The sequence below is a fragment of the Hippocampus bargibanti genome, linkage group LG09, assembly GCF_051943395.1.
Source record: "Hippocampus bargibanti isolate YZ-2025 linkage group LG09, ASM5194339v1, whole genome shotgun sequence".
NCBI lineage: Eukaryota > Metazoa > Chordata > Actinopteri > Syngnathiformes > Syngnathidae > Hippocampus > Hippocampus bargibanti.
Genome location: NC_142742.1, coordinates 13,813,078 through 13,840,000, shown reverse-complemented (window position 1 = coordinate 13,840,000; position 26,923 = coordinate 13,813,078). Strand labels below are relative to the sequence as shown.

The 26,923-nt window shown below is 45.7% G+C and overlaps 1 protein-coding gene across 1 annotated transcript in view; it reads left to right on the top strand.

Moving 5' to 3' along the window:
• Window positions 1-7,615: 7,615 nt before the first annotated feature.
• The window catches only part of LOC148893717 (latent-transforming growth factor beta-binding protein 2-like), a 127,732-nt gene continuing 108,424 nt past the window's right edge, over window positions 7,616-26,923 (top strand). The window contains exons 1-2 of the mRNA XM_089003872.1: window positions 7,616-8,280; window positions 19,720-19,793. Coding sequence (XP_088859998.1) covers window positions 7,970-8,280; window positions 19,720-19,793 — 385 coding nt within the window. The 5' untranslated portion in view covers window positions 7,616-7,969. The remainder of the gene's footprint in view (window positions 8,281-19,719; window positions 19,794-26,923) is intronic.

The following is a 26,923-nucleotide window of genomic DNA, read 5'->3' as shown; positions in this document are numbered from 1 at the left end:
ACAGGGTTCAGAGAACTGATTGTGAAGGCGTCCAGGTAAATATCTGACCCTGGTAAGAAATGATGGCTGAAATGTGATTGGTCAAATGCATAAATATGAAAACACACTCCTGGAAGCAGCGTAACAGGGTTAAAGCAATGAAAGGAAACTGAAAGACAATTTAGAATTATTTGTATAGTGTCACATCTCGCTGCCATCCGGGGCGCGCCCCGCCCCTCCTGTCACCTCCTCCGACATTCTTGGGAGACGGCCCCTCCAATCATCATTCACCTGGGTTCCCACAGCTGATTGTCATTCACTGATTGTGCCTTCTGCCTATATCTGCCTGCCGCTCACTACCGTCTTCTGTCGGAGTATTCTTGGTCATTGCCATTTCCACTTCCGTGTTGCCAGGTCTGCTATCATTCAGTTATCTTCCTTCACTCATCCCTGTTTGTATTATTTGATGCTGTTTCCAGTAAAGACTCTGTATCCATCCAAGCCTGTCACGCCGTGTATTTCGGGTCCTTCCCTAACACCAAAAGTCCGTCGCTCGAGGTCTGCCTCCTAGCACTCGAGCGATCGTCACACAATACTCCGACCACCCATGGACCCCGCCGGCGTTGACAGGTATGTTACCGCCCTTGTACAAGAGGCGGAGCGTTCGAGCCAGCTGGCCCAGGCGATTGAGGAAATGCGCCACGCCACTACCTCGCTGGCTCAACGCCTCAAGGAGATGGAAAAGTGCATCGCCACCCTCTCTGTTCCTTCCCCCCCGCCCGTGGGCAGGCGCACGCCCCCGCTACCCCAACCCTCACGCTACGCAGGCGAAACCGAGCGCTGCGCTCAATTCCTAATGCAGTGTGCGCTCGTGTTTGAACAACATCCTGACGCCTACGTTAGCGATAAGGCTAAGGTAGCCTTCATCACCAGCCTGCTCGCGGGCGAAGCCGAATCATGGGTGCTGGCGGTACGAGAGTCCCGACCGGAGCTGTGCGCCTCGTATCCGGACTTCGTAGCCGAGATTCGCCGGGTGTTTCACCATCCAGTGACGGAGGTCGAGGCGGAAGGGAAGATCCTCGACTGCGTCCAAGGGGCCCGTTCGGCCGCTGAATACTCCGTCGCTTTCCGGATCCAGGCCGCTGGCAGCGGCTACGGCGACCGAGCGTTGAGGGGGGTGTTTCGTCGCGGCTTGAATTCCGACCTAAAGGATGAGTTGGCTACCCGCGACGCCGGCACCACCTTCGACGACCTCGTCGGGATTGTCATCGGCTTGGATCAGCGTCTTCGAGAGCGGCGAAAGGAGCTGAGCGACCGACGGCCCGAGGTACCCCGAAGCCGACCTCGGTCGACCACACCCGGCAGCGACCGCGCGCAGCCCCAGGAGGGACTCTTCGAACCGATGGTGATAGGGGGGGGAGACGACCACGCCAACCCGAGGGCTCGTCGCACCCGAGGCCCCCAGCCTAGGACCCACGGCCAATGTAAGTCCCCGCCGAAACGGAATCCGTTGGGGGCTAAGTCCACTACACGAGCCACACGGTTGGAGCTGGAGAGTGAACTATTTGGCCCCTCCAGCTCCCAAAGAGTGTGGGCACTAGTGGACTCGGGGGCCGACGGGTGCATCATCGACCCCCACCTGGCCGACCTGCTGGGCTGCCGACTTTTAGATCTCCTTCCCCCTAAGGAGATCGTCGACTTGGATGGCCGATTATTAGCCCGGGTCACCCACCTCACGGCCCCACTTAAGCTCCGAGTGGCAGGCAACCATGTGGAGCACCGCCAATTTCTTGTTATGCCCTCCCGGAACGCGCCATTGGTCTTGGGTCTCCCCTGGCTCAAGGCCCATGACCCATCCATTTCTTGGGAGGGCCCCACCATTCAGGGCTGGAGCCCCTACTGCTACGCTAACTGCCTGCGGTCGGCTACGGCAGGGCGTAACCCCTCCCGCGGTGGCCCGCCCGAGGCCATCTGCCTCAAAGGCGTGCCACATTGCTACCACGACCTGCGGGAGGTGTTCAGCAAAGACAACGCCCAATCCCTGCCGCCCCACCGACCGTATGACTGTGCTATAGACTTGCAGCCAGGGGCTCCATTACCGGACTCCAGACTTTACCATATTTCACAACCGGAACGGGAAGCCCTGAGCACTTACATAGACTCCTCTCTCGCGGCAGGACTCATTCGGCCGTCGCGTTCCCCGCTGGGCGCAGGGTTTTTCTTTATCGACAAGAAGGACGGATCCCTGCGCCCATGCGTTGACTACCGGGGCCTGAACGACATCACCATCCGCAACAAATACCCTCTCCCCCTCATGGATTCGGCCTTTGCGCCCCTTCAGTCCGCCACCATTTTTTCTAAATTGGATCTTCGCAGCGCCTACCATTTGGTCCGAATCCGTGAGGGGGATGAATGGAAAACAGCCTTCAAGACGCCTTTAGGGCACTTTGAATACCTGGTGATGCCGTTCGGGCTCACGAACGCGCCGGCCGTATTCCAGAATTTTATTAATGATGTGCTCAGGGACTTCCTCAATGTTTTTGTTTTTGTTTACCTCGATGACATTCTTATTTTTTCTCGCTCTGCAGAAGAACACCGGCAACACGTCCGACGGGTCCTGGCGCGGCTCCTGCAAAACCGGCTCTATGTGAAGGCAGAGAAGTGTGACTTCCATGTCCGCTCTCTGTCGTTCCTGGGGTTTGTGGTGGAGCAGGGGCAGCTCAGGGCCGACCCCGCCAAAACCAAGGCGGTGGTGGAATGGCCGATCCCAAAGACGCGCAAGCAGCTTCAGCGGTTTTTGGGGTTTGCCAACTTCTACCGCCGTTTCATTCGCGGGTATAGTCAGAAGGCACTCCCCCTCACTAACCTCACGTCCACCAAGCTCCCTTTCAGGTGGACTCCCGATGCTGAGGGGGCTTTCAACCGCCTCCGTCGTGCCTTCACCAACCCCCCCGTTCTGCGTCATCCCGACCCGGATCTCCCGTTCACGGTCGAGGTTGACGCATCCGAGTCCGGAGTAGGGGCCGTCCTTTCCCAGCGCTCTCCCACCGACCAGAAGCTACGCCCCTGCGCCTTCTTCTCCCGCCGGCTCAGCCCCGCCGAAGCCAATTACGACGTCGGCAATCGGGAACTGCTGGCGGTCGTCCTGGCCCTGCAGGAATGGAGACACTGGCTTGAGGGAGCTAAACACCCCTTCACCGTCTACACGGATCACAAGAACCTGGCGGCCATCCGGTCGGCCAAGAGACTTAACTCACGGCAGGCCCGATGGTCACTCTTCCTCACCCGTTTTGACTTTTCTCTCACCTACTGCCCAGGGTCACAGAACACCAAGCCCGACGCCCTATCCCGTATCCATGAGCCGGCAGAAAGGGAGGAGACTACCGCCAACATCCTGCCGGCCCAGCGCATCCTGGGCGCCCTGAGGTGGGAGGTTGAGAGAAAAGTCCAACAAGTCCAGGGAACCACCACCATCCCCAGGGGCTGTCCCAAGGATCGCCTGTTCGTCCCCCCCCCCTACGCACGGAGGTGCTCATCTGGGGGCACACATCTAAGATAGCTTGCCACCCGGGGGTCAACAGGACGATCCAACTCATCGCCCAACGGTTCTGGTGGCCGGGGTTTAGGAGGGACATCACCCTCTTCGTGAAGGCCTGCCCGACCTGCGCCCGTGGAAAGGCCTCCCACCAGCCCCCGGCCGGACTCCTCCAGCCCCTACCGGTTCCGTCCAGACCCTGGTCCCACATCTCCGTCGACTTCGTGACAGGCCTCCCCCCCTCCCGTGGCAAGACGGTCGTCCTCACCGTAGTGGACCGATTCTCCAAGTCGGCCCACTTCGTTCCGTTAACCAGGTTGCCGTCTGCCACCGAGACGGCTCAACTCCTGGTTAACCATGTCGTCCGTCTCCACGGGATTCCGACTAACATCGTGTCGGATCGGGGACCGCAGTTCGTGTCCAAGGTATGGAAGCGTTTCTGTCGGTCCCTAGGGGCATCGGCGAGCCTGTCGTCTGGGTACCACCCCCAGACCAACGGACAGACGGAGAGGAAGAACCAGGACCTGGAGGCGGCCCTCCGGTGCGTGTGCCTCCACAACCCGGCGTCGTGGGCCCTGCACCTACCCTGGGTGGAGTACGCCCACAACTCCCTGGTCTCCGCAGCCACAGGTCGGTCCCCATTCATGTCCGCCTGTGGCTATCAGCCGCCCTTATTTCCCACACAGGAAGGCCAGGTGGAGGTCCCGTCTATCGATCATCACCTCAGACGGGCCCACAGAGTCTGGAAGGAGACCAGGGACGCCCTGTCACGCACCGCTTCCCGGAACCGGCGGGTGGCAGACCGCCATCGACGGCAAGCACCCAGCTACCAGGTCGGGCAGGAGGTCTGGCTATCTACGAAGGACCTTCGGCTGGCAGGGTCCTCGGCCAAGCTGGGCCCACGCTTCACGGGTCCCTTCCCCATCGAGGCCATCCTCAGCCCGGTCTCGGTGAGGCTCCGGCTACCACCCACCATGCGGATCCACCCCGTGTTTCATGTTTCCCTCCTCAAGCCAGTGGAGACCAGCCCCTTAGCCCCCACGCCCGCCCCCCCACCTCCCCCCCGGATATTGGACGACGGACCAGTCTACACCGTGCGGGAGATACTGGACTCCAGGCGCAGGGGCAGAGGAGTGCAGTACCTGGTCGACTGGGAGGGCTATGGACCTGAGGAACGTCAATGGGTCCCACGGGCCTGGATCCTCGACCCATCCCTCACCCGGGCCTTCCATGCGGCTCACCCATCCAAACCTGGGGGGCCGCCGAGAGGCGTCCCTTGAGGGGGGGGCACTGTCACATCTCGCTGCCATCCGGGGCGCGCCCCGCCCCTCCTGTCACCTCCTCCGACATTCTTGGGAGACGGCCCCTCCAATCATCATTCACCTGGGTTCCCACAGCTGATTGTCATTCACTGATTGTGCCTTCTGCCTATATCTGCCTGCCGCTCACTACCGTCTTCTGTCGGAGTATTCTTGGTCATTGCCATTTCCACTTCCGTGTTGCCAGGTCTGCTATCATTCAGTTATCTTCCTTCACTCATCCCTGTTTGTATTATTTGATGCTGTTTCCAGTAAAGACTCTGTATCCATCCAAGCCTGTCACGCCGTGTATTTCGGGTCCTTCCCTAACACCAAAAGTCCGTCGCTCGAGGTCTGCCTCCTAGCACTCGAGCGATCGTCACATATAGTATTCCGAGACAAAATATAATTAACATCAGTCTGTGATTCAGATATTTTTAGGCCAGCATAGAAGGCTTTGCAGGCCTTGATGGTCCACCACTGCAATACACCCACCAACAGTTTGCGAAATCAATTTGAGAGTACAGTTTATTGGCCGCTTTTGGGTTCTCAGCAAACCAGGCAAGTATTCCTGTTGTCAAACTGAGCAGAAGGTATCACATGAGTGAACTCTGTATAGTCGGAGAAAAGCAGCACATTCACAAAGTGGAAGCAATTAAAAGCGCTAAGTACTCTGTGGAGGAAAAGCCAATCCACCTTTGAGCTTGTTTACTTCGGTGTGATTTCCAGACTTGAATATTGTCATTGTGTGCTTGGCTTTGGAAATGCCATAATAGTTATTTTTATCTGCTCTAAATTTGAAATTTGAGAGACTGCTTGCACCAGGGACATCCTTCCGCCTGATGCTGCAGATTAGACCACGTGATGAAGACACCCACAGATAAACACGAAGATCTCAGAGCGACGGACACTTATCAGAAGTCAGCTTCCAGGTTCTGTAAAGGAGTGGCCTCAGTCTTGGGCAAAAAGGTGGACGACGCCACAGTCATACGATAAATACGTCCTCCTTTTTCTAATTCAATTCTGCTGGACTACGAGATTAGCTGTAATCAGCTGTGGCACGCAGCCTCAGTCTCATTCAAGAAGTTTGACAATATCCGCTCTGCTTGTCTCCCTCTCCAGCGCTGTGTGTTTTGGACCGCTGTGCTCACAGTGCGGTCATGTTGCTTGAGTGAGGCGGCCGTGCATTGATTGCGGTTTGAAAGTACAAAGTGCGAGCCATCTCTCTTTTGGCTCATTTGTGATTTAATAGTGGTATAGAATTGTGTTGTGTCTAGACAATTAAGTGGAGGGGTTGGGGGTGATGTAGCATAGATGACAAGAGGCTGTTAGTGGGACTTCTTACATAACCTGAGCAGTTTTCCAAGGTTTTCGATGTGCTTTGAAATGTGAGCTTCATCGACCACATCTGTATGCCCGCACATGCCAAGATGCAAGTTTACAATTCTGAATAAATAACAGCATTCGGTTTAAAAAAGCTTGAAAGAGGTCCCGTCAATGCCGTGTTTCCAAAGTTTATTGAGCCAAGCCCCATTATTTTACATTACAAAAAGCTGACAGAACACAACTAAACAAAAACATTAAAAAAAAGCCATGCTCCATGTATTGAAATAATGAAAGATGGAAAGCAGGTGTTCACAAGGCTGGTCCATCGAAAGCCTCTATCCTGCATGTTTTACATGTCTCCCTCTTCCAATGCACCTGGTTCTAATGAACAGGATTGATACCAGGCTTCTGTGAAGCTCGCTGATGAGCTGATCAATCGTATCGGGTGTTTAGCAGAGACGGGGTGTCTAAAACAGACTGGATAGACTCTCACAAGACTTGGGCACCTGATGTTAAAAGTTAATTGTAACATCTCCCATGTTTTTGGACAGTGTTTAATTGTTATGCCTGTAACTATTGCATACCTGTCAATCATGGCTCATAGCTGCCCTTATAAATGATTGCAATTCAGATATAAAATTTGTACTACGCCATACATTATTTGAAATGATAAAAAAATGCTAACTCAATGCAAAACAAAATGCAGACAGCTTACTGTGCATGTGCATGTTATGCTTTTATCTATCCGACCATACGCAGCGAGTAAAAAAAATATTTATCCCGACGGGATATATATATTTTTTACGGATATTATCCCGTAGAAAAGTTGTAATTCGAATTAACTCTCTCTTCTGATGAAAGCAGAGAGTCTAAGGTTTCTTATGCTGCATTGAATTTTTATGTAGTCCTAAAACTCAACATTCTGTGGGTACTGGAATTCGAGTGACAATGACAAAAACCCTGGCACTAAAGTGGACACATTTTTGCACGTCTGGCAGTGAATGAGTTAATATGGACAAATATAATTGAAATCAGTCCGTGATTCAGATATTTTTAGGCCAGCAGAAAAGGCTTTGCAGGCCTTGACGGTCCGCCACTAGGACTCAAGTCATAATTTGCATCCTTTACACTCAACGCCACACGATACTCGCCTGGGAAAACGTGTTCTGACATGTCCACCAATCGGATTAAATTTTATTGTACTGCACTTTAGCATTGTCTGCCCCAACACATACTCCAGGTTAATCTTTCAGAGACAAATCAAATTGCTAAAATATGTCGCAAATATTTGTATGCATGTAGACAGCCTATCATTGCTTAATATGATCTAACTTGGCTGCCAAAATCATCAATGTGGGGTGGAAGCAACAATACGAAAAACAAAGGGGCTGTTTCTTCCTGGAGACTCCTGAGGCAAGGAGGTGGTGATATTCATGGAAGCCCCACACACACGCGCATACACTTACGCATGCACACGCATCAAACGCGCACATGGTCTCTCCTCCACTTCTCACTCACATTTGGAGCTCAGCCTCAGCAGCTCGCTGCTCTTTTTGGCGCCTCACCGGAGCAGCAAAGAAGGATTATGCTGGTCTGATATGAGAAGAAAGTTTTATTTTTTAATCGTAGTTTTGAAGACATTGCCGGCAGTTTAGCAGTTTTACCTGGTCATCATGAGGAAGTATCCACTTCGGAGAGTGTCGTCTAAGTAAACTTGAGAAACAGAGTCGCGGACTTTCCCCCCCTCTTTTCTTATTTTTTTTTAAGTCATATTAGCGCCCAAGTTGAATTATCGGGTCATTTTTGGAGTAGGATACGTCTTTTAAACAAAATGGAGCGTACCGGCTTAGCTGTTGTTGCGCTTTTGGCCATAGCGCTGGTCCACGTAGGTGATGGTCAGACGGACACCTCGACAGGTGGGAAGAAAAGAACCCCTGTCACCGGGCAGACGAGTTGGGGCCATTCGGAAGGCGGTGAAAGAAGCCCTACGGCACACGCCAGGGAGGATGGCGAACTCCCGTCAAAGGGTGCGCCGAGGACCACCAGACACCGGCGCAGTGTGACCACTTCGCAGCCCAGAACCAAAGTGAACCGGAGGCAGAACAGCAAGTCCGGCCAGGCGAACACCAGGCGGCTTGTAGGGTAAGATGTAGAATCTATAATTGTCCAATTAATATGTGCATGGCAGCGAAAATTTATATTTGTGTATTTAAAAACAAAATGCATTCTGCTCATTTTGCCAGAAGTTTCATTCCAGGAAATTATGATGTAACAAATCACAAGCTTCATAGTGAACGTTCAAGACGGCTCTTTAGTAGAATGGTTCCTTCATTTACGAATTCAATTTCTTTTTGGACAAAGCTTGGAACCCTTGAACTATTTACATATAAAATCAGGATTGCATGTTGAAGCGAAATGAAATGTAATCGGTTTCAATCACATTAAAAAAGGATCAATATTGTTTCTGTTACCACCCTTAAAACACTACATACATGTTTTGTTACCACCCGTGTATTGAAATATAGGATGTGGAAAGAGATTTGAAACACGAATATGTGGTTTAATAACGAACTGTGTTTGAAAGAATCAGTTAAGCATTAAGGTAATGTCACTTTGTCCTGTGAATCAGCCAAAAATCCATGGAAATCAGGACATTTGTGACCGAAACCTAATCTTTGGTTGAAAAATTGCCATATCATTGTTTTAAGGCAAACATTTCAAATGTGATTTGAGAAAGGGATGTTCCACCAATACCATCAACTCAAAAAATGATTTGTCTGTACTAAACAATGACAATTGCGGTTTTGGTGAATAAATCCAAGTTCGCAAAATTTGGCACAGTGAAGGAAATGGAAAGAAAATGACAAACAGCTACCTGGATTTTGTAATGCACCTGTATAGAAAAAAATAATAAAATAGCCATGCATTGTGTAAAACTGAATCACACATTAAGAGAAATAAAATGGTTTTAAGTGTATCATTAGACCACTTTGGGACTTATGGGCCTCAAGCGTGAAGTATGTACACAACTGTGTGCCTCTGCCTTTAACAACAGCATGTTGAGTGTTTTCAAGACCATGGGACATTTGGTCTCTCTATGAGCCTCTACTACAAGCATAAGACACAACCAAACAAATTGCGCAAGCGAGTGTGTGCGTTCTGGCTGGAGTCTGGACATTTCCACCTCCTCCTCACTTGGCGGTGTCTGTGCACTGCAACCGTCTGCTGCTCGCTACTTGAGAAAGCAGATCCCATAGTTGGGGTGAAGGGGAGTGAGTGGCCCAAAATACAACATGTGGGGTCAGCATACCTCTCCATCCATTAGACAGGTAACATCCGACCTACGACCAGGTTCCGTTCCGACCAAACGGTCGCAAGTCAAAGTGATTGTAAGTCAAAATCCATTCAAAATGTTGAATATAGACTTGGTGCTAAATGACTTGCAAGCGACTTGATTCGGACGCCACGGGGGCGGGCGTGGGTCTGGGTCGCTGGTGTTCTACCGTTCTTGTCGCGGCGATCCCAAACGCCGACCCGCCTCGGCTTTAGTCCTGGCTGCACCGCAACCAGCGTCGGTGGACACCCCCCCCCCTCCGGTGCCGTCACACGGTCGATTGCTGGGCGAGAGTGAGATGCTGGCTGGCTGGCTGGCTGGCCAAAATTGTCGTACACGTTGCCGGGCTGCTAGTGCGTTGCGGTGCCAGGCGTAGAAGTAGAATTAAGAAAATACGGTCTGGCGGTCGTGGTCGTAAGTATGAGTGGTCGCAAGTCGAGTCAGTCGTAAATCGGATGTTGGATTGGATTGGATTGGATTTGCCTTTATTAGTCTTGCAGTGGAGAAATTTACATTTCACAGCAGCAAAGTGATGAAAGGAATGAAAGTAGAAAAACAAAATACATGAGCTGCTGGAAAGGCAGCCACTCTCGCGGCGCCGTCTTGAAGTCAAAAGAAAAAAAAATGTTACCTGTACTGTGAGGCATCTGTGTAGGCTCTCAGTCATACAGGAATGGTCAATTGATGAAAAGGTTTCTTCACCTGTCATCTGTACTTCTTTGAAGGTGTCCGACGTTTCAGTCCTCATCTGAAGAGCTTTGTCAGCGAACTAAAGTAGTGCTGGTAACTCTGGCCCTCTATATATCCCTAATGGACAGATGTTTAGGTGCCAGACCTCTGCTCTGATAGGTTCCTGTTCTAAGGTTGGGAGGGCAGTGGACTACTCCCTGAAGCTAATCTGATTACTTCTTTTGTTCTGTCTGATTACCTCTAATGTTCTATGCCTGGCTCTGATTGCCCCATTAGATCTGGTATCCCTTCATCAGCATGACTAAGCCTACATGGTAACGACCTAAGAATTCTGTTGTAAGCGCGATCTAAATTAAACCTTAAACCACCATGGTGATTTCATGACAGGGTTTGCTGTTTAAGAAAAATACAGTAAAGTCTCGTTATATCGATATTCAAGGGAGTCCGAAAAAATATCGATATAACCGGGACTATCGATATATCCGACCCTGTTTGCATGTAATTTTCTCCGTGCGTGCATAGAAATAGTATCGATATAACCGGGACTATCGATATATCCGATATCGATATAACGAGACTTTACTGTAGCTTCTTTTACTCCCCTTTCAAACCTTCTATTAGCGAAGATTTTAACCTCACTGTCGTCAAATGAGTGGTTGCTTGCTCTTAGGAGCAGATGTACTGGAGATTGAGACCCACTAGCATTATACCTGAAATGTTAAATCTTTTTTTAGCATTTCTTGTGTATTGCTCTTTACAATCTTCATTTTTACAATGTATAGATACTGTAAGAATTTTACACATGCACACATCAGCAAACAAACGATGAAAAGGTTTCTTCAGCCGTCTTCTGTACTTCTTTGAAGGTGTCGGACGTTTCGCTTCTTATCAGCAAACTAAAGTCTTACTGGTAGTTTAGGCCCTTTATATATATATCCCTACTGTCCAGACATGGCGGAGCCGGACTATGCTATGATAGGTCCCTGCTCTCAGGTTGGGGGGAGCAGAGGACTACTCCCTGCAGCTCCACTGATTGTTCCTATTGTCTGACTAACGACTGGCCTGATTGCCCCACTTCTACCGGTATCACCTCATCAGTATTACTAATCCTATGTGGCCTAAGCAGGCTATTGAATGAACGATCCAAATTGAACCTCATCCCACCATATCGGTTTAATGAAGGATTTAGTTGTTTTATGAAAATTGCTTCTTTTACTCCCCTTTAAAAACATCTATGTTCTTTCGCTAAGATTTTAACCTCATTGTCGTCAAATGAGTGGTGAGGGGGGGGGGGGGGGGGGGGGGCTTAGGTTGCTGACCTATGAGACCAACAAGTGTCCTTCCTCTTCATCCAGATCCAGTGGCTGCTTCTTTCTGCCGCTTCGGAGAGTGATCTAACCATGGATGCTTATGTCCTTTAGCAGCTTGATGGTGGAGGAAGCCACAAACCCTCTGCATTCAACTTCAATGGGATAGACCTTGGCTTTCCATCCTCGCTGTTGCGCATCCACTGCGAGTCCTGTATAGCGCAGCTTCTTGCGCTCACAGCCCTCTTCAACTGAGTTTTCCCACGGGACTGTGAGTTCTGTGATGTAGACAGCCTTGAGTGAAGGGGACCAGAGCACCAAGTCTAGGTCTTAGGGTGGTGGCTACAATCTCCGCTGGGAAAACTAATTGCTGGCCAATGTCAACCCGCATCTTCCAATCCCGGGCCCTGGATAGCTGTCCAACCTCTAGTTTTGCAGGCGGAATGTTGGGCTTTTCCTCTCCCTCTCGGATAAAAGTCAATGATGCTGTGCTGGAAGTGTTGGCTCTCATGGGCAAGGAGTTGATGGTATTCCTCTTGCTCTCAAGGACAACTGCCAAACTCTTCAGGACCTTGTTGTGCCACCAGGTGTAGCGGCCTTGTGTGAGGCTGGTCTTACAACCAGTCAGGATGTGTTTGAGAGTTCCTGGAGTTGGACAGAGGTCACAGTTTGGATCTTCGCCATACCATTGGTGGAGATTTTTTGGAGATGGGAGCACATCACTGATAGTTCTGATGATGAAGCTGATGTTGCTTGCCTCCATTTCCCGGACATCCGTCCAGCTGAGCTTTCGTTTCTCCAGGCCTTCCCACCTCATCCATTGTCCCTGCTTGGCAGGAGAAACAGCCTTCGCAGTTCTTTCAGCTTCCTCTTGGTGGCGCAGCTCTTCCATCACCATTTTCCTTCTTTCTGATGTTGAGGCCTTACGCCAAGATGGTTTGTTTGTAAGGCCAAATCGATACCGGTGGAAGTGGGGCAATCAGGCCAGTCGTTAGTCAGAACAATAGGAACAATCAGTGGAGCTGCAGGGAGTAGTCCTCTGCTCCCTCCAACCTGAGAGCAGGGACCTATCATAGCATAGTCCGGCTCCGCCATGATTGGACAGTAGGGATATATATATAAAGGGCCTAAACTACCAGTAAGACTTTAGTTTGCTGATAAGAAGCGAAACGTCCGACACCTTCAAAGAAGTGCAGAAGACGACTGAAGAAACCTTTTCATCGTTTGTTTGCTGATGTGTGCATGTGTAAAATTCTTACAGTATCTATATAGTTTGCTGCCAAAGTTTCTTGGATAAGAAGCGAAACGTCCGAAACCTTCAAAGAAGTACAGATGACGGCTGAAGAAACCTTTTCATCGATGGACCACTCCTGTACGACTGAGAGCTTACACAGACATATCAGCAAACAAATGTGGCCCCTCCAAACACTGAGCCACAGCATCATGAACTTTTACAAGCAATCCAAAAAAATAATCGTCAAAAGTAGCGTCTCCCCCACCGACCTGAGGCACCAGGCAAGTACTTTGAGGTGAAGGAGCTCTGAGGAGTATGGTAGGTGAAACTCGGATGCTGGATATGTCTCTGCTTAATGCATGAAAACCAAGCCTTGCCTACCTGTTATGTGTCCATCAAATGCGGTCAACCCCCGCCATTTGTGGGGATAGGAATTGGGCTGGTCTGCGAATATCAAAAACCCATATATAATTTACACTCATTGAACTGCCCCCAAAAGTCAGTACAACTGAAATGGTGATAAAAACTTTTACGCAAAAATGAATATGAAATGGTCCTTTGTCTTTCCACATGCTTTCAGCAATCTACCTTGAAACATCCAATCATCCATTATCCAAGCCGCTTATCCTCATAAGGATTGGAGGCGTACTGGAGGCAATACCAGCTAAGTATGGGCAGTCAGTGGGGTGCACCTGGAATTGGTTGCCAACGAGTCGCAAAGCACACATACAATAGACAACCAACAATTCACACTCACAATCACGTAGAAGGACCTTCAAACATATAACAGCAGAATATAGTGTATTTGGACAGAAAGCCGTACATTCACTTGACAGTGTCTTCTCTCCCCACCCAACTTCATGTTAACAACTTTGTCATACATTCTGTATGTACTGGTACTTTGGCTTTGCTTAGGCAACTGTTTGAAAGGGCCTCTCTGGGTGTGAAACTTCAGCCAGCCTATTTTTCAAGTTGTGGGCTGAGTAAATTCTTGAGGGAGTGGTTATTATGTAAACGAGTTCAAAAAGTCTAGCCCGCACACCATTTTTGGCAAATAGGCAGATACTATAAAGATTTACTTGGTTGTTTAATGTCACACCTGATTGGTTGACAAGGACTCCGCGGGCCCAAATTCTTTGTAAAATGTCCTTATACAGTAAAGTCTTGTTATATCGATATCGGTTATATCGATAGTACTGCTTATTACGATACTATTTCTATGAACGCAAGGAGAAAATTTACATGCCGCAGGATCGGATATATCGATAGTCCGGTTATATCGATATTTTTTCAGACTCCTGAGAATATCGATATAACGAGACTTTACTGTAGTTACCTTTCAGGAAAAAAATCTCTCTATTCACAAATATATTTGGTAATTGAAAATATGACGTAAAGCGCCATACCCGAATTTATTTCGGCTTTTGTTTTTTCTTGTTTGGGTGGCGATAAAGCGCTGGCCATGGCCTCTGGCAATGTTTTTTCCCTTCCACAAGGGGGAAGCACTTCCCTTTTTTCTATCTTAGCGCTTTGTTCCAGCTTCAGCTGTTGTTAAAACATTAGATAATATGTACAGTATGTATTGTGTTGTATTTCTTACAGCTGCTCACATTTCAAGCTCATCTAACTCAAGACCCATTTAATTTAGTAATTAACTCCTTTTTTTCTGATGAAAGAAGAGAGTCTAAAGTTTCTTGCGCTGCATTGAATGTTTATGTAGTCCTAAAACTCAATATTCTGTGGTATTTGAGTGCCAATGACAAAAACCCTGGCACTGGAGTGGACACACATTGTTTCACATCGCCTGGCAGTGAAAGGGTTAAGTCTCACCAATAATAAAACATCCTTGAGAGTTTTGAAAGGCACTTATAAATAACATGTATTATGATGATGATGATTATTATTCATCCATACTTTTTCTGTACCGCTTATTCCTCATTAGGAGCGAGGGGGTTGCTGGATCCTATCCCAGCCATCTTCGGGCACTCGGCAGGGGACACTCTGAATCGATTGCCAGCCAATCTCTAAATTGTATTGGTCTGGAGTTATATGTGCTTGAAATGAGGATGACTGTCAAAAATACAATGCAATACATACACATTGGTTTATAAAGGGTTTTTAACAACAGCTGAAGCTGCAACAAAGTGCTAACATGGACAAAAGGCAAATGCTGCCCCATTGTGGAAGGGATAAATCATTGGTCGAGGTCTGACCAGCACTCAATCAGTACCCCGCAAGAAGCACCAAAACCCAAACAGAGTCAGGAATGGCGCTAAACGTCACACTTTTCAATTCCCGAATAAATTCATGAATGGCAGTTAATGAAGGAGTTAATTTTTAATATTAAGTACAGTTAAGACTCATAGCAGTCTGTGATGTAATAACTGTTGTTGTTAATTTGAAAAAAATACATCATGCGCAGCAAGTCAACATAGAGATGCTAAAACTTCCAGTGCAGTTTCCCCAATGTTTGTGATATTTGAGGCATGGCTGCAGACGACTTCAGTGTGTGTGTGGGTGTGATTGTGTGTCCTTCTTTTGTGCACGGGTCCTGTGACCATGTGTTCTTGTGGCTCGGCTTGCCTGGTGAACATTTGCAACAGAAAAAAAATCTGCTGGGCGATTAGAACCACCTGTTTTGTCCAATGAATCTCTGTTTCTTTTCTCGTTGTGTGTCTCCATCAAACTCCCCAGCATAAAGATGGCTTGTTTTCATATTAAAGCTCTTTTCGTTTTTGTCTAATGAACCCTTGACGCATCCAGTTTTGTTTGTTCCATAGGGACAAAGAATGATACTGACAGAAGCAGGCGGATGCGGGCAGGGTGTTTACATAATGATCAGAGAGGGGATTTGAGTGGCTGCCCTTTAATTGCAGACCCTGAAATAAAAGATCCTCTTCTGGATTTTTTTTTCAATCCAACTAATTTAAAGGAGGTAAATTAATCAGACAAAATGCTTTACTGTACAATTATTGTCTTGATTCTGTTCAAATAAACATTCTGTAACCTACAATGTGCCCCCACCCTCCAAAAAAGGATTAATCAGGAGAATCAAGTTTATTCACAGTTGAACTGAACTCAGCTGCCTGAAATTACAGTAATTCATGTTCTGTGTTTATACAATGGTGAATTCTTCTTTGTGGACTCAATGCTGACATGAAACAGAACATTAGCCAATTAGGATGAGGACTCAAGCTGCTGCTATATCTGGACACAATTGAATGAGTAACTGGTTGTGTCAAGTGTTTTATATCACGTTTCTCCTAAGTCATTTGAGACAATAAACATGATTGAAAATGTCACCACATTCACTGCACCAAATATTCGGTGGTTGACTTGTTAGCACTTTGCAAGGTCATGGATTCGATACCTTGGTGTTCCTCTGTTGGGTTTACATTTTCTCCCCCGAGCCTGTGTGGGTTTTGTCCGGGTACTCAGGTTTCTTCACACATTCCATAAACATGCCCAGTAAGTTAATTGATGACTCAAAACTGGCCCTAAGTGGGAATGGTTGTGTGTCTATGTGTACGCTGCCTACTGCCTGTAGACAGCTGACCGTATAATGGGTGGATGGATGGATAGATGGGAGATTGTTCGGTCAATTTACGTTTCCACGTTTTCCCACCGAACGGGATCCCAGAGAGACCACACTGATACAACTCAACTCACTCTCGTTATTTATTGTTGATTGAGTTTTGAATACATTGGTTCTTGTTGTTCGGTAGACGAGCCGTGAATTGGTCATAAACCTACAAATGCAAACACAGGATATGAATGCAACCCATTGACAATCATTTGTATCACTACTTTGACATTATTTTAGTTTTAATCAACAGAAAGGTAGAACGTGGAATGCAACTCACTGGCGGTGTGTCTTCCTTGGCTAACAAGAGCCACCTGGTTCAGACAGCATTTATCTCCACAGCCACACCCATTCACCGGCTGATCGAGTTAACCCTTTCAAGTCTGCTTGTAAAGCCAAGTTTAACATGTGATTGCCTATTTACACAACAAATATCAACAAACATCCCCATAGTTGTTGGAAATACAGTGATACCTGGGGTTACGACCGCTTTAACGAATTTATAGCCTTACGAACATTAAATTCTCGAGAATATAATCTTAGCATACGAACTAGTGGCTGGGGGACTAGTTTTCGGTGGAAGAACACCAATCCACATGGCCAAACAGTCCCACCGATCCGTGGGTCATTTGGTACCAGGCCGCGCAGAAAGAATAAATAATTTACATAAAATGAAAAATTAACAGATTACATCCGTCTCTGACTTACTCTTGACGCATGTCAAAACGCTTGTCGAGGTCACATGATACATACCGCTGAAATTAGCCCACCGTAAATTAGCAAAATGAGTAAAAAACATACGTCTTTGGAAAGTTTTTTTTATCCGCCGGTCCGTGAAAATATTGTCTGACATAAAAAGTGGGAAGCGCACCGGCTTCACACTACAGAGGTCGCCGGTTCATGTCCCGCTCTGGCCTCCCTGTGTGGAGTTAGCATGTTCTCCCCGGGCCCGCCTGCGTTTTCTCCGGGTCCTCTGGTTTCCTCCCACATTCCAAAAACATGCATGACAGGCAGATTGAAGATTCCAAATTGTCCCTAGGTGTGAGTGTGAGAGTGACTGTTGTTTGTCCTTGTGTGCCTTGCGATTGGCTGGCAGCCAATTCAGGGTGTCCCCCGCCTCGTGCCCGAAGACAGCTGGGATTGGCTCCAGCACACCCTGCGACCCTAATGAAGAATAAGCGGTACGGAAAATGGATGGATGGATGGATTAAACCGGTCCGTGGCACAAAAAAGGTTGGGGACCACTGGTCTAAGCAACGGTCTCAGGCAATAGAAGAGGTTGAAAAACTTCTGTTGATTTGGATTAACAAAAAGCAGCTAGTAGGGGACAGTGTGTGAGGGTATTATCGCAGAGAAAGCACGGCAACTTCACTCAGATATCATCAAGAGGCAACTCCATCAACAACCATCACAAAGGTAAATAAAACGATTTTATTATACAGTACAGTTTATTTCTTGAATTACAATACAATAGCACATTTATGATACGTAAAATAAGGTACATTTTGTGTAGTTTTAAGGCTTATTTAGTAAAAAATTGTTTTATGGGGACCTGGAAACGGGTTATTCTCATTTTTAATGGTTTCCTATGGGAAATTAATGTTTGTCAAGAAACACTTTCTGGGTTCGTAAAATGAGGTATCACTGTGTCACATCCTCGTCAGCGCCAGGAGTGTGCCCCTCCCCTCTTGTCTCATCCTCCTATGCTCCTGAGCGGGCCCCTCCCCTCCCTGCTCTCCGGACACACTCACCTGTTATTTATTTCCCTTTATTGTGCCTTCTGGCTATAAAAGCCACCCTTACCGTTCGGTCTGCGCCGGTGTACTCTCGGAAGTTCCTCGTCACCCAGCCACACGCAGTTCTGTTCTAGTTGCTCGCCTCCATTGCCTGATGTTCTGTTTTGCTTACCTCATGTGTCTCAGTACAGACTCTTATTGAATTCTGTCTCCACCGTGTATTTTGGATCCAACCTTTACTACCTCCCGTCGTCCCTGTCACCACTCCTCGAGCGGACATGACACATTGTATATCATCAACATAATACTATGAGAGAAATAAGCTCCCCCATCCTTCAGTTCCAGTTTCAACCAGATTGTTTGAGACCGTAAAGTGTTTTTTTCTGGTTTGTAAACTAGACCGTCATACTTCTATGGATTGTATTGGATTGGATTTGCCTTTATTAGTCTCGCAGTGGAGCCATTTACATTTCACAGCAGAAAAGTTATGAAAGGAAAGAAAGAAGCCGAAAAACAACATACAGAAGCTGCTGGAAAGGCAGCGACTCTCGCGGCGCCATCTTGAAGTCAAAAGAACAAAAAAAAACTAAATATGACAACACAAAGACACAGACAGTCATTCATTCTTAAGCACTTTCTGTACCCTCTTTGTTACACGAAGCAGTTCTGCTTACATGCAACAGATGTGTAAGGATTAGCTCGACATTGCCAACAATGCAAGAAATCAACAATGATTTGACCACATTTATGCATTCAGCTTTACATGACTCAGCCTTTGTTCATGCTCCAAACAGTTGCACAGCTTCTTACACTTTTGCACTTACTCACTATTCCTGCTTCGTGCAGGTGAAACATGACTCTTTGATTTTGCAAAGTTTTGGTAAACAAACAACAAAGTTGGAACATGATGATTTATCATTTTAAAAGCGTCCTGCGGTATCAAGGGGTTCGTTACCTTAGTAAATAATATGATGGAATTTGCATGTGCTGACTAGTGACTTTGGCATGTTTGATCAACGCCAAGCCTCCCAAAGGCTTTTTATGTGGCACACTACCGCAACACGCAGATCTTAATGAGCAAAATCCAAGTGAATCCTTGTCGTATCTTTTTAAATCTCCATGAGTCAGAATTTCATTTACTATAATATCTTGAGATGGGCCAACGTCGATGCCAGCACAGAATTGCTCATAGGATCCTCTGCTATTTCATCTGTCACGAAAAAAAAAATAAAATCTCAACTGCAAGCAAGGATTAACGAGTGTGATTATACCATTTTTTTTCAAACATGTCATCTCTCATCTGCTCAATGATTTATTGAGGATGCAGGGTGCGTTTCATGTCCCATGTGTCTCACATAATTCCTGCAAGGTTCAAGTAACTCCGGTTGTTTTCACTGCAGACTCTCGCACGATGGTAAGCGGGATCCACACTTGGATAGAGTTTCGCGACCCTCCCGTGATTTTCGTATTATTGCCTTAAATTCTATTATGGACTATTCTCAGAGGTGCCTTGTAATTATCGATTGACCGCCCCCTTTAGAATGTTTTAAACCCGAATCATTAAATCGGATTGGTTTGTTATGCAATGGGCCAAGGAGACATGCACGCATGCATGTGCACACGCGTTTGCGCTCTGTGGGCTCTCAGTAACTTGTTTCACCATTTTCTCCTGTGTGTATATGTCTTCCTCCATACAGGCCAAATGTGTGCGGTGGTCAACTGTGCTGCTCTGGCTGGGCTGTGGCACCAGGAACCAATCGCTGCATCAAACGTAAGCATCCTTTGAATTTGTTGAGTCTCACTGAATGGGAACAAGTTGGCACAATTTGGGGTTCATGCCTGGCCCTGGATACTTTCGAGCTAATAAAAGAAAGTATTACACTGAATGACAGAACCAGTTGGAGCCATAATATTAGGTACACCTGAAGAGTGTCATCCATCCATTTTCTAAAGTTTGTCCTCATTTGGGTCACTAACTCAGGATGGTACTGATGAAAGGAATCGTATCCGGCCTTTTTTATGGAATCAGGAATGCATGAGGAATAACCGACAGCAGCCTCCAATACTGAAGGGCAAAAATAATCTGATATCCTTGGCAGTAGTTGGCGCTATATTGTACTGAGGCAGACTAACACAGGTGAAGCATCCTGTGTGTCAGATCGATTTTTGCTCTCAAGGTTTTGTCAATTTTACATTTCAATACTACAAAATATATCGTGGTGGCCCGTTGGTCCAGTGGTTAGGGCATTAACCTCATAGGGCAGAGGTTGTGGGCTTCATCCTGGTTCATCACATGGCAGACTGATTTCACACAAAATGTCCAGAGATGTGAGTGTGAGCGCGGATGGTAATTCATCTCTTCCGGCGATTGGTTGGCAACTTGTTCAGGGTGTCCCTTGCCTACTGCCTGAAAAAAGCTGGAAACCCCAGTTACTCTTGTGAGGATAAAGCGGATCGGAAAATTAATGGATGGATATATAGAGGTATCGGTACTCTGTGTCTGTGTGTATTCAAAGAGTTGTTACTGGTATGGGTCACAAAACAAGGGAAATCAAACATCCCTACCCAAATAAATATTCAACCTCATATTTACACGACTGAACATTTTTGTCATGGATAATGTTTTTACTTCTACGGGTAAAACAACTCCAAATGACCACTATAATGTCATCCTGTATTCCTTTTCATACCTAGCTGACACTGAGTCAAAACTAAGCCAAAATGTACTTGCAAGGATATGATTTTTGATCCATCTGTTGAATTTGGTCTGCCCAAATGTTCACAGCAATAACCTTTGTCGACAGTGAAGCTTTACAGAAAAATAACAAATAGTGACAAATGGCTGTGTTTTCAGGTTAAATTGCTCCATGAAAATGTTCTTATCCCTATCCCAACGGTCACATTCATTATGTGGGGTTTTCTTATTTAGATTGTTTGGTATGATTAGTATTAAGAAGCTGACATTAAAATGACCGGCACCTCATTCTGACACAAGCATTTCATTTGGTCTTTAGCAGAAATCTGTCTCTTATTTGACCACATCATTGTTAATAGCCTCACCGGCATGTAATCAGAGGCAGATGAGAGTTGAAAACATTAACTTGAAATGAATCATCAACAGATTACAAGTGTTTTTTGTTTTGGTTGTCATCACATTTGCACGTGTGTGCCGAATTTAAATAGGGACCGTCTCATTGTGTTCTCCACGACCTGTTTCAAATTTTCACTGCGTTAGAAACCACATTTGCAAACACAATTTGGTTTTATGCGTGCCGATGTGTGAAAGGGAAATCGCACGTTATACTTTTTGGTTATTTTTACATTTTACAAGCAACCTTTTTTTTCAATAAGGCTCAATCAACACTATCTCTCTGTTCACTTGTTTACTTCTTTCTCACCGCACACATTACAAAATAGTAGAAGAAAAGCTTTATTTGTCCCACAAGGGAGAAATTCCCAAATTAACAAAAAAAAATATGAACAGGTTATGTATCCCAGCATATGGGTTACACAACAAACTGATTTGCCCCAGCAGTCTCCTACTAAGTTCAACTTCCTTCCTTCCTAAACACCCCCTCAAGTCCCCGCTAAAGGCACACTTAGTGAGGTGTTAATTATGTTTAACGTCAGGCTGCAGCTGTCCAAATTAAAGTGTATGTCCTTGAAATCTACCAGAAAGTAGCAGGTCTGGACCATTTCATGTCAAGCTGTTGCTAGAGGAAATGCGATCAACATCAATAAAGTCCGCTCAAACGATAAGGTGCCAACGCTTCGGCACATAGGCTGCAAGGGGGCCTCTTATAAGAGCTCTGTCGAGGCAAGCAAACAAACAAACAAACAAACGTTATCTTCCAACTGTGCTCACTTACTGTAAGTTGCCTGCTTTATTGGGCATTGGCAGCAGGAGAAACCTTCTGACTCTAGGGGGAAACTTATTGGCTGGGAGTAAAATATGGAAACATATTGGGGCTGAGCTGTGTCGAGGAAAAAAAAGTAATGTCTTATATTAAAAGTGTCAGCTTCAGGGTTTGCTTAAGGGACCAGTTTGGGTCTTGTGGGTTATGGCTTCTTAACAGTCCTTCATTGTTCAATTTGGTTGAACTTAGAGCATATATTTGACAGGAATTGAACAACTACGTATTCTAGAAGTTTACCTTTGCGTCATTATTTGTTGCAGTTTGTTGTCCAGAGACTAAATCCTGTTCATGGGAGGAATTAAACACTGATTTCGCAATTTCGAGTGGTACAACAGGTCCTTGGTTTACGAAAGAGATCTGTGCCTAACCTGAATCTGAATGTACGATAGAACCCACAGTGGGCTTGATTCACTAAAGGTTTTCAGATGCTGAATGGGTGAAAACTTAATTTGACAAAGCGATCACTTTACCATTTGGGAGCTTACCCTGGGGTCTCACAAAAATGTATACTTTGTAGAAGAAAAACGGACCCCCTATACTACAGTACCCTCCCTTCTGAAAAAAAAATGCTAAAGCGGTAGGAAAGTCGTGATGACATCCTGTTGCTATGTTGTAGTGCAATACTTCCCCCTATTCACTTTTCAAAAGCATTTAAGTAGTATGCTGCCCTCCATTTCTTTTCGCCGAAGGGGTTTTGGCAGTTTCCCATGGTACTACTTTGAAGTAGCAAACCTACATTTGGCACATTAACGATCGTGATGTGTTGATAATGTCACTGTCAAATGCAGGCCTCCTAATCTATAGTCCTTCTGGTGGGTAAGGAGATTGTGCAGCGAAGGAATATCTGTATCTTGCAAGTGATGGTAGCAGTGCGCTTTAATCCATTAGGTATTGTTTTCTCTTCAGTCTGGTGTAGGTGAGAATATCCACTGTGAGAATAAAGTTTATTTTTTAATGGTGGCCAATAACCATATGCATGCCATTGGTTGGTTAACTGAGGACATGTGCAAGCCTCAGCTTCACTGTGTCTTTCAACAGCAGAGCCTGAGATGAATGTAACGTCTTGTCTGTGTCAGGAGGACTTACTGTATAGAATTCCCCACTGCCACTTTATGCACATCTGCAGCTTTGTGAGTGAGTTGAGGGAGCCATATTTTAGCCTCACCCAGTCAGAGCCCAGCAGTTGTTCTGCCTCAGTTAGCTGCAACTGGACGACTCCATAGATACAATACAGCTCCGCTAAAATTAGCTGCAGTCGAAGTGTTTCAAGGACATTAGCAGCACTGTTTCACAGAACCACTCTGATCTGCAGTGGGGATGTTCTCAATGTTCATCATATGATATGCTAAAGAAAGAAAATGTGCCGCTTCAGGTTGCATTGGGAATGGCTGCAGAAATCTGTTTACATAACCGTAAGGTACTTAACAGTGGAATTAAGATGAGAATTGAATTGCTAACATGTTTTGGGTCTGTATGGACTAATCCTTAATGACATCTTGTAGGTCAATTTGGAATTAGTTTTGGTTTGCAAATTTTTTTTCCAAGAAGACGAACATAATGCTGAGAGGGAATAAAGTGTCTATGCCTCTCTATTTCCGAACTATGAGACGATCCGGATTATAAGGCGAACCATCAATGAATGACATACGTATTTTAAAAATGTTCCTATACTGTACATAAGGTGGTGCACTGGAGAGCTTTGAAAGACGCTGGAAATAAAATATGCTGTATTATTATTATTATTATTAATCCTGGCCATTGCGACCTTGTCAAAGCATTGTCCCCGATGATGCGTTATCAGGAGGTAAATCCGTTATTGTAAGTAAATGAGGAAACGGTATTAAGAGTATCAAAGATAAAAAAGTGCTATATAATTGACGGCCCATTTACTATTAATTATGTGATTGATGGTTGATTAAGTCAAAACGGAATGCACGACTACTGCAGCAAGTACACAGTACAACTTCTCGGGACATTCTTGCATGGTTAGAAAAGAGAGATGATTTGAAGGACAACCGACGTCACTGTTTTGTTTTTTAACTACATCAGCAAAACGTTTTATAGCATCTAAAATACCCAAAACACGCAGTATATATTTTTAGTCAAATGCAAAACACCAATAAAAATGACTTAAAGTGTCCAAAATCTGCAAAAAATTGAGCTGTGAATTGGGCATTTTCAGAAAGTCCCGCCCCCAATTCGTGACATCACGCCAAGACGTCTAGCATTGCTAGTAAATCAAAACAATGGCTTCAGATACGGAGAATATGCTTTCTTGTTACACATCCAGTTATGAATATGATTCAAATAGTTCTGAAAAGGAAAGCATACATGTTTGCAATCGATTAAAGAATTTATTTGTGCCATTTTGAGGTAACATTGGGGGTAAATCTCTCTTCCGTTTTCACAGGCTGATAAATTCCTTATATGGCGCTTGGATGCCCTCTTCGTGCCTTCTGGCGGCTTTTGGGTGCAACACGAGGTCCCCAGACCAAACAAGTACAGCAAAATACATTAACGTGATGGAAGGACCGCGAGAATGCGTCTTTTTTACAGCCCTTTAGTGACGTAACGTACGGACTCGTCACCAACTCAAAAACAAGACTTCCGGAGTATTCAGCGCGAGTCTTAAAACGTAAAATATAGCTCTATGCGGTGGAATCTTTGTAAAATACGCTCAGTAGAAGTCATTTAAAACCATTTTACAAATTATGGACACAACTTGTAGGCGGCCCGGTAGTCGAGTGGTTAGCACACCGGCTTCACAGTGCAGAGGTTGCCGGTTCACGTCCCGGTCCGGCTTCCCTGTGTGGAGTTTGCATGTTCTCCCCAGGCCAGTGTGGGTTTTCTCCGGGTCCTCCGGTTTCCTCCCACACTCCAAAAACATGCATGGCAGGCAGATTGACCACTCCAAATTGTCCCTAGGTGTGAGTGTGAGAGTGACTGTTGTATGTCTTTGTGTGCCCTGCGATTGGCTGGCAACCAATTCAGGGTGTCCCCCGCCTCGTGCCCGAAGACAGCTGAGATAGGCTCCAGCACCCCCGCGACCCTAATGAGGAATAAGCGGTACGGAAAATGGAAGGATGGATGGACACAACTTGTCCGGAGACATCGGTTGTCCTTTAAAGATACATTCCCCCCATTCTATTATTATTATTATTATTATTATTATTATTGTTATTTATTTATTTTAATTGGAAATGTTCATTTTAAATTCTCATTTAAAAAGAAATGTATTTAAATTCCCATCCTTAACACAACCATTATGGCATGTGCAGTATTTATGAAGTGATATTATGGCACAGTTCATACAATTGACCAATGCCATCTGGTTCTTCAACAGGTACTATATTTTATCAGCCTACCCACCAGAATATAGTTAACTTCATCTGGTATCAAGCTGGAAAGCGAGCAATTCTGGGATCATGACCTACCTTTTCTGACTAAAAAAACAGGTTTATAACCACTTCTGTCTGAAAAAATGCAGATGAAAAGTTGAATCATTCATGCAGAAGAATGCATATTGACGTCAGTATTTTTCAGTTTGACCTGATGGGCCCCATTCTTAAAAGACTTTCTTAAAAGCTCACTTCAGCATTGAATCATTTCACTTCGAAAATAAAATGTGTCATAAATTGGTGCGTGTTTCTCACCAGTGCGATTCATAGGAGATGTCAGCTGGGATAAACTTCTATTCAAAGTAAATGGATGGCAAAAACAGGATGATTGCATATGAAATATCTGTACAATGTCATCTCGTATCAACATATTACGAGCATGTACTCCCTGTGTTAGACACACAATAAAAATGCAATTGTTAATCATCAGAATTTTTCTCCCCAATCCCCCCCTCAATGTTGTAATGTTTTCCCTGAACTGTTTGTTGTTGATAGACCTGATAGTTTAACAAGCATTTTAACACAGAATTTTGCCTTCTCAAACTCGCTTTGGAATTTTTAAAGCAACAGAACACGTTCATTGTTGTCTTCAACATGTGTGATACAGCTGGTGAAGTATCAAGAACATACAATACATCTGTTAATGTTGCCAAACGTCTTAAAAGTGCATTTAAAAACATTGGCTCACCAAAAGAAACAAACCATTATCTTAGCATCCTCGGCCCCACTATTCCAAAATATAGTTATGACTTCTACATAGTGTAAAAGGCAGGAAGTGAGGTCCAATGTCCTCACTTACAATCTGCATCTGTTATAACGTTTTTAATTCTGTTTGCTTGCTTAGCAGAATTTCATCGAGCAACACTTTTGAAGTGCAGTGATAAATGTCCACATGTACATTCACAGGCGACCACAGTATATGGCGCGCAGCTGGAGGTCATTAGAAGCACGGCAAAATTAAACAAGTCAGTAATTCCCACGAGGATTGAAATAAAAACGACCAATTCATTTCCACAAAAGGTTTGTGGAAGACAATTGCATCGGCCAATGATGAGTACGTATTTTAATTCATGAAACCCCATGTCCCATGAGATTTGATGTTCAAATTGTTTATTTATTGGGGTTGGGGGAAGTAGCTGTTGTAGTGGTGTACAATATTTCACAGGCATATATTTTTATCTCCCTCTTTTCAGCATGCTTTGAGACTAGGATGTTCAATAGTGTGATGGCATTGGCATGTTTTTGTTGAGTGGACGCCCTCCTTTAGCCCATGACACCTCCCTAGGGTCCAGCAGTAAATCCCAATGTCCCATGAACTCTGTTGAAGGCCCAGGTGTGGTCCTTTCCCTTCCCCCACAGGCATTGGCTCCCCTTTTCAAATGCTGCTCCACTTGGTCCTTATCATTTAGAAAGGGTGCGACATGCTCCTCCGGGTCTTCTCAGAGATCATTGGGATGAGGTCTTCTTCAATGTGGCGGTCTGGCAGCCCCCCTTGATAATTGAGATACTTCTGGACTGTTTTGCTTGGTATTCGTTTGAGCTCGCATCATGTCTTTCTGGATCTTTCTTTGAAGTCGTTCAGTGCA